The 8,664-nt window shown below is 32.4% G+C and overlaps 1 protein-coding gene across 1 annotated transcript; it reads left to right on the top strand.

The window, feature by feature from the left end:
* Window positions 1–984: 984 nt before the first annotated feature.
* Window positions 985–7,737, top strand: LOC105639536 (NAD(P)-binding Rossmann-fold superfamily protein). The gene is made up of 6 exons (XM_012223618.4): window positions 985–1,152; window positions 1,238–1,410; window positions 1,494–1,679; window positions 2,485–2,647; window positions 6,499–6,685; window positions 7,307–7,737. The coding sequence occupies exons 1-6, from the start codon at window positions 1,035–1,037 to the stop codon at window positions 7,449–7,451; spliced, it is 972 nt and encodes a 323-aa protein (XP_012079008.1). The 5' UTR covers window positions 985–1,034; the 3' UTR covers window positions 7,452–7,737.
* Window positions 7,738–8,664: the final 927 nt, after the last annotated feature.

Below are 8,664 nucleotides of genomic sequence, written 5' to 3'. Positions count from 1 at the left end.
TATATATATATATATTATTAACAAGAGAAAAAATAAATAAATGGATAACCCAGCATCACGCACCATGCATGATTAACAGGTGTTTGTAGGCGGACACTGCCACCACACACGAGGAAATTACTTAACAGTTAGTTTGAATCCATGGAATTTGAAAGCCATCGAATTTATTATTTATTTTTGAAATTAAATCCATTAAATTTAAAAAATTTATGAAATATAGAATTTATGGATTGTAAAATCATATAGTTTGATTGAAAACAAAAATAATTTATAAATTTGAAAGATTTTTAAGAATAAATTAAATTTGTTTAATTTGTTTAATCGATGAAAACTATAAAATTAAGGAATTCTACTTTAAAAATGAGATTTATTTCTCTTTTAAAATGATAAAATTAAAATTATTATAGAATTTATTAGTTTCACGGATCAAATCCATTCAATCAAACGAAGGAAGTTTGTAATATACACATTTCTATCGTTCAAATTCCACTAATAAAAAAATATTTATTTTATTTTTCATTTTATAAATATTCCTTTTTATTACAAATTTTTACTTGTTTAAATACTAGAAGCAAAAAATTAAATAATAAATTTATATTAAAGATAAAGAATGAAAAGTTATATGTATAAAAAATATTTAACTCTAAAAATAATATTCTTTCAAAAATATTAATTAAATAGATATCAAAGAATGAATAGGTTTTTTTTTTTAATCCTAATAAATTAAGTGAAAATTCAAGGGCTACGTAGAGAGTATTTTTAAAACACAAATGGAGTATTTCTCCATTTCCTACATTTTATCTACGCGTGGCATAGTTTTTAGGATGACGTGAAAGAGAATTGATGACATGACTTGAAATGCAATAATTAAAAAACAAAGTGAATGGTGATTATTGCTAATGACAAAGTGTACTGGTTTGTTGTATTGGGCCACGTGGAACCAAAGGGCAAACCGTCAGTTATCGGTATAAGGGTAAGAGAAAAGGAGCGAACTCACTGAAGCAGAGTGTGGCGGAAAACCAACGTCAGAAGAAATGTCCAAGGAAGGACAAGTGGTTTGCGTAACCGGAGGGAGCGGATGCATCGGTTCTTGGCTCGTTCGCCTCCTTCTCGAACGCGGTTACACAGTTCACGCCACCGTAAAAAATCTCAGTTACTATCGATCTCTTTTCTCTTAATTTGCTACTATTTTGCTTCTGTTCTTCTTCTAAACCAAGCTGATATTCTTCTTACAAAGATGATGAGAATGAGACGAAGCATCTAGAAGCCATGGAAGGAGCAGAGTCGCGTCTTCGTCTTTACCAAATCGACTTGCTCAACTATGACTCGATCCTTGCTGCTGTCGACGGTTGTGCTGGCGTATTCCACCTGGCCTCTCCCTGCATCGTCGATAAAGTTCACGATCCACAAGTAGTAAATTTTCTCTGTGTTGTGTTTTTTTGATTTTGGTAGATTTGTTTTGTTCAAGTTTTGTACTTGCCTTTTGAGAACAGAAAGAGCTTCTGGATCCGGCTATCAAAGGAACCTTAAATGTGCTCACTGCGGCAAAGGAGAAAGGGGTTCGGCGCGTGGTGGTCACATCATCTATATCTGCTATAATTCCTAGTCCGCAATGGCCAGCGGACGTCATCAAGTCAGAGGATTGCTGGACTGATATTGACTACTGCAAGCAAAATGGAGTTAGTAGCCTTTTTCACTATAATAGTTCAGTTTGATTTTTTTTGAATAATACGATTGCTAAATTTTTATGTGATAAACAAGTTGGGTCAGCATTGGTTAGGTGTACAAGACTGCCAATTTTGCCCTTCATTCCTGCTAAAATTGATGATCCCATTTGCTATGGTTGGCATTTGCTTTTTGTTGGAAGAAAATTTCATTACTTAAAAAGAATAATTGTTGTCAAAATTTCCATGTTTCATTGAATCGTATACCAGAGTACAAAATTTTTATTAAAACAGAAGTGGCCGATTACATCCATTGACCCGTTAACTTTACAACTTTACAATTTTAGCCCTGTAGTGGTAAACTTTGTGGATAACCGCATTTATACTTGTTAATTGTGGTAATATTATACATATTTTTTCAAACTCATAACCACAATTTTTATAGTTTTTCACTTTTATCTATAAAATACTGATATGTTACGTTATTGGCATAATTTTTAGAACAATAATTTTGCCAATTTCAACTATTTAATGGTGTTTAATTGATCTAATATTGTAAGTTGAAGTGTTCAGTAAAATGATTTTGCAAATTTAAGTATTTAATAGATATAATTTCGTAAATTAACACATTCAATCAAGGTTTATTCAATCAAGGTTTTCATAGTTTTGTAAGTTCAGAGGTAAATTTATGTATTCGGACAAAAGAAGTAATAAACATAAATGATGCTGAATATCATGAGTGCAATGAAATTAGTCTCATTCATTTTTATAATATAAACGCATGATAAACTGTTAAGATGAATTATTGATTTGTTAATAGTTATGGTATCCACTTTCCAAAACCTTGGCTGAGAAAGCTGCGTGGGAGTTTGCCAAGGAGAAAGGTTTGGATGTGGTGGTGGTGAACCCTGGTACGGTAATGGGTCCTGTTATTCCAAAGACTCTGAATGCAAGCATGTTGATGCTTTTGCGGCTTCTCCAAGGTAATTTTTATATTCCTCACAAACTTGTTCTTAATCATCTCTCACATTCGTTCTTCACTTTATTAGTAATTAAATAAGCAAAATTACCCACGCTACATTGCGGGCCTGCTTCTATATTTTCATTTTTTTACTCTATTTTTATTAATCTTTTATATAAAAAATATATTTTATTTATATAAAATTGTATTTTCTTTTTTTCTCAAAAATTGTATATTATTAATATAAAATTTACTTCATGAATACATGTAAAACTAATACAAATGTGGTAAAATAATAATTATTATTATTAATAGGAGAAAAAAGAATCATATTAAAGCTTTAAATTTATTTTATGTGGGCTGTTATATTTTTGTTTTACATTATGCTCTCACATGTTATTTCTATTTTTTAATATTAAAAATTTTTTATGGAAATATAAAATTCACATTTTAACATTTTCTTCATCAATTTTTTATTGTTGACATCATTGAATTTATTGAAAGATATTATTCTTTTGCTTGTAATTTCTCAAATTCTATGTAGTAAGTAATATAATTTCTAATAATTCATAAATTATCTTTCGCAAATCTTTCACTCTTAGCATAAACATTTTTTTTTTTTTGAGTGAAAATTTAAACCATTGTGGAAGAATAATTGTTTAAGAGTTTTAAATGATTTTTTATTATAATTATTATTGTATAGTTACAACATAATAATGGCTTAAACTACAAAACACCCCTAACTATGCTACTTGTTGAAAATTACCCTAAAACGACATTTGTAACGCGGGTACCCTCATTTCGAAATTTAGATATATTAACGCCCTAATTTAATTTTTAAGCTATAAAGGACTAAAATGATATTTAGTGCATGACCCATTTATTTACCTTGGGTTAACTTAACCGAAGAAATCAAAACTCATCATTTTAGTACCTTGACCTTTAACACCCAAAAATAGTCTCCTGCAAGCCAACTATTTATTTATTTATTTATTTTATTATCAATGTGACATCCGGACTCGGCAAAGCAATCCTAAGAGGGCGGGTAGAGTAAAGCTTTTGGCTAGCTTCTAGGATGACAGGCACTAGCTATGAGTAGAGGAATGCGGGACATAGGAATGAATCGATCATCAGAGGTGCCTTTTGGTGGAATGACTTGAAGAGTTAGAAGAACTCCAGGGTTGAGCGTACTCGCTTAATGGAAATCTTAGGATGGGTGACCTCCTGGGAAGTTTTTCATTTCACCTGCAAGACAAAATTGTGCAGGTCTTGCCAATAGAATTAGCTTGATCCAAAGCGGATAATTTTTTTGGTGGTTGGAGTCGAGCGTAACAATTGGTATCAAAGAAGGACCTCTTCCAATAGATGTTGGTTCGAGGATGAACCACGTGGAAGCTGGTGGGCCTGTAAGCATGCTCGCTTAACGAAAATCCTAGGATGGTGACCTCCTGGGAAGTTTCCCAGTCCCCATTCCTCTGATGGTTGGAATTGGGCGTGACAAGCATTTTAAAATCAAATTCTTTATAAATAAAAAATAAAAACCAAATGAACAGAGTGGAGAAAAATCTACAGGTAGAAGGTCGTTCATTGTCGAAGAAGCAGCTCAATGAACCCTCATTTGCTTTCCAAATGTGGAAAAATAAATAAAAATCAAATGCCAAAAAATAAAGGAAATATAGAGGTCTAGAAGATAATTAATTATTTGTTTTAGAAGGTTTATAATAAAAACCAGGTCCAATTTGTAAAAAATATACAAAAGAAAACTTTGAATTAGGGAAAATCGACGATAGTAGTTTGCAAGAGAGGATTGTTGGGTGTTAAGGGCAAGGTATTAAAATGATGAGTTTTAGTTTCTTGGGTTAAGCTAACCTAAGGAAAAAAGTGGGTCATCCATTAAATATCATTTTAGTCCTTTTTATACCTTAAAAATTAAACTAGAGTGTAAATATATCTAAATTTCAAAATGGGGGTATCCAGGGTACAATTGTCGTTTTAGAGTGATTTTCCAACAAGTCGCATAATTGAGAGTAATTTTGTAGTTTAAGCCACATAATAATATATAAACGAATAGTATTTCAATTGATGAAATATAAAATTATGGCTTGGTTTATATATCTACAACATAATAATAATAATAGTAGTAAATAATGATAGGTGTCCTAAGAGTGGAATAATGCCTAGCCAATTTGATATAAATATAATGCCTGGCCAAATGCATGTTTATTTGATTATATTCAATTGCATCCTACCAAATATAGTGTAAACACTTCGGTTTTTAATGATGATTATGAAATTGAATAAGTCTTGATTTGGGGAGTTTTCATCTTGGTGAAAATTGACACACCAATGGAAGGATGCATGCAGCCTTTTGCTGAGTTTTCATCACTTCTATGAATCTATTCTCGATCTGTGTTTGTATAGACTTGGACATAATCTTGGTTCTCTTGCTGTACTAGGCATGTTCTGAAAGCATATTAAGACCAGATTCACAGACATAAATTTAATTGAGACCCTTATATATGCTTCTTTGATTAGATTGACTATTTGAGGATTTGAAAGGAGTTTCTAGGCCTGTGACTTTCAGTTGTTGTTTGAGGTATTTTCTGAATAGAATGACCTTTTATTTGTCTATGTTGAAAGTTGCTCGTTTACCTTAGTTCAGTGGATTTTATGTTCTTCCCCAAATAGAAAAGAGAGAAGAGTATGATTAAGGTTTCAGGTCAATGCTTAATCTGGAAACCATGTAGCTGCGTTTCAATGCTAGGTTTTGAGTGAGATATTTTGGCTTCTGGAGATATGAGAATACTGTTTAAGAGGAAGGAAGGGAGAGAATTGAAAGGTAAGAGAACAAATATGTGAAAATGAATGCAGGTTCTTTTATATTTATTTTTTGGTCTGAAAGGAAGGAAATGGGGACAGAAATGAGCAAATGGATGACAAATAATATAACACGCTTTCCTTCACGTTCCCTCACCTTTGGAGAAGCAAATTGTATACCTTTGAAAGGAGATTTCTTTTCTGTACATTTTCCTTCTTTTCCACTAAGCTAGGAAAAACTACATTTGTTATGTTCCTTTTTCTTCTAGTGGTAATCAGCGATAGTGGAAAATATTTTTCTAGAAAACATTTTTCGCATTTTCTGTTGTATGTCTTGTAGGAAAATTGGAAAATGCGAATTGCTTTTCTGTGGAAACTCCCATAAAAGGAAAGAAACAATATAATCAAGTAGACTTATGCTTAGTAGTTTGTTGATTTCCAGTTGCTGGCACCACCTGCAAAATTTTTTTCTGGCAATAATTTTCTTTCTGTTGAAGTAGAATCAGAGTAGGTTTGTATATTTTCTTCGTTGACAAAAAATTAATTGGTTTCAGTCATACTCCAAAAGTCAAGAAGATAATCTCCAATTATTTTTCAGTGTTACAGCCAAATAAGAAATAAAATAAATGTCATGAAAATCTATCTGCAGAATTTCTTTTTTTCCACGCTTGTAGGAAAACAAATGAAGCCTTAGATATTTAAGTTGTTTACTTTGAAAACAAGACATTTTGTGTAACTTAAATTTTTTTTTTTAAGCCAGTAGGAACAAATGGTTTCACCTTGCTCGTGCTGACTAGGTAATTCAAAAATGACTTTGGGGAGAGGAGTTAAGTACTAGCAATTTGGAAATAGTAGAATTTATAATTGGCAGCTGATCTATTTTTTACTAGGCTTCCACATGGTAATATTTTATCATACTATTGGGAATCGACTAATTGCCACCTCTGAATCATAAGGATAGTATAATAATCTGACTTTTGTTAAATTGATAGTCCATGTTTCAGATCCTTTCAATTTGGAAACCTCTAACATAATTGCATTGTATACTCATTGCAGGTTGCACGGAGACATACGAGAACTTCTTTATGGGATCTGTTCATTTTAAAGATGTAGCCCTGGCGCATATCATGGTATATGAAAACCCATCAGCATCTGGCAGGCACTTGTGTGTTGAAGCCATATCTCGTTATGGTGATTATGTAGCCAAGGTTGCTGAACTATATCCCGAATATAATATTCGCAGGTAACAAATCATGCAATGTATTCTGCATATATTATGTCTAGCAGTTTGATTTTCTAATGTCCGCCAACTTTGCAATATTATTAAGTCAACTCTCTTTTGAAATGATTTCTTAATGTATTAGTTAGCCAAATTATATTGTGTCTGAGAGAAGGACGACTGAGGATGGTTTGATCATGTCCTATATTGAGTCCTATGTGTCTCGGTTCGTAAGTGTGATATTTAAATGGTGGATGGTTATGAACAGTGCGGAATGAAAACAAATGATTCTTTAGCCTACCCAACCAGTTTGGAACTAAGGCTTAATTGTTATTATATAATATTAGCCAAATTAATAAGCAATACACTCATCTAAGCTATTTTTGTGTGAACTTCCTTTAAAGAAACCTTAGAATTAAGTTTCAAGTTATTTTAGTTAAATCTTCTGCAACGATATGCAAAATTATTTGGTCTCATTGTTTATTGTCCTGGTGAGCTTTCGTGTGCGTGAGCCTTTCATCACATATAGTCTCTGTGCTGAGTTAAGATTGGCATTTTCTCATCTCTGCTTTAGAATTCTGCGTGGTCTTGTCTGCATGATACAATTCCAAACTATTTAACCCTTTCACATGTCTCTTGTTGCAGGCTGCCAGAGGATACACAGTCAGAGTTGTTAAGGGCAAAGGATGGAGCTAAGAAGTTGATGGACATGGGTTTAGAGTTTATTCCAATGGAGCAAATTATCAAGGACGCTGTTGAGAGTTTAAAAAGCAATGGGTTCATTTCTTGAAATGAAAGGTTTAGATAATTAACCCATAAATGATGATTTACAGCTGATGAGTAGAGAGGAATTGTGTCAAGAGAGCAGCTGTAATTCTTGTTTCAGGCTTTATGTCATTATGTGAATGAGTGTAGTCAGCCACATAGGAGTGCTTTAAGGTTTAAAGTGTCAAGACCTTTTGTAATTCTACTGAAATATATATATATATATATATATATAGGTCTTAGAATCCAGTCAACTAGAGGCAAATAATTGGTAGTGACAAGATCAATGAGATGGAGTTAAGGTTGCCTAAGCTATCGAATTTTTATATCTTTATGTAGTTTACAGGATAAATTGATAGTAAGTCAGGCATTCCCAGCTAGGCATGGCCGGTTCAATGAACCGACGGTTTCAGTTCATTGAACCGCCGGTTCGAGAAGTTTAAAATTTTGAACCGGAACCGGCCCTTGAACCTCCGGTTTCGGTCCGGTTCCGGTTTCAGTATGGTTCAGCACGGTTCCGACGAACCGACGGTTCAAATTACGGTTTCGATTCGGTTCTGGCATTACGCAAATTTTTTAAAAAATAATAAAATTTTGATTTCGAATTCATGAATAAATAATAATTTTAAAATGTTTAAATTTTATTAACTAAATAAATTATTATAAAATTTTAAAACAAAAACTTCTATTAATTTAGAACTATTATTATATTAAATTTACAAATTTTGCTAACTCACTGATATAGAAAATCAAAGCCTATATAGTTCTTTTTTTTTTTTGTTACATTGGAAAATAACTTCTTAATTATAACAATTAATTTTAGTCGGTGCCACTAGTCTCCGTTAATGAGTCCGAATCATCATCATCGCTTGAATTTTGCTGGTTTTGAGTTCTCAACACACTCTAGTCCAATTGAGTTTGAGTTACATCCATTCCTACCTCACTTGGATGATGTGATTTTAAATGCCTATTGAGAGTGCCATATCCTCCTCCAAGCTTGAATGCATATTCTTTTTTGCAATAATTACATCGAACCGCATTGATTTCTCCATTATCTTGAACAATTTTTGCAAAGTGCTTCTTGAAAATATCTGATTTTGGTGGTTTACCTATTGAAATATTAGGAGATATTGCTTCTTGTGGTGAAAAATCAAACAATGGATCATTTGAATCAATTTCTTCCACGCTTTGAGCAACTCGCTTTCCCTTGGAGATTTGTGAATTGTGTGCCATAATTT

The sequence above is a fragment of the Jatropha curcas genome, chromosome 9 (genome assembly GCF_041381405.1).
Source record: "Jatropha curcas cultivar XTBG-Jc1 chromosome 9, XTBG_Jcur_1.0, whole genome shotgun sequence".
NCBI lineage: Eukaryota > Viridiplantae > Streptophyta > Magnoliopsida > Malpighiales > Euphorbiaceae > Jatropha > Jatropha curcas.
This window is presented reverse-complemented; position numbering and strand designations above follow the sequence as displayed.

Coding starts and splice junctions, on each gene's coding strand:
- LOC105639536 (XM_012223618.4), top strand. CDS start 1,035: ATGTCCAAGGAAGGACAAGTGGTTTGCGTAACCGGAGGGAGCGGATGC. Junction 1,411..1,493: donor ATAAAGTTCACGATCCACAA/GTAGTAAATTTT, acceptor TTTTGAGAACAG/AAAGAGCTTCTGGATCCGGC. Junction 6,686..7,306: donor CCCGAATATAATATTCGCAG/GTAACAAATCAT, acceptor CTCTTGTTGCAG/GCTGCCAGAGGATACACAGT.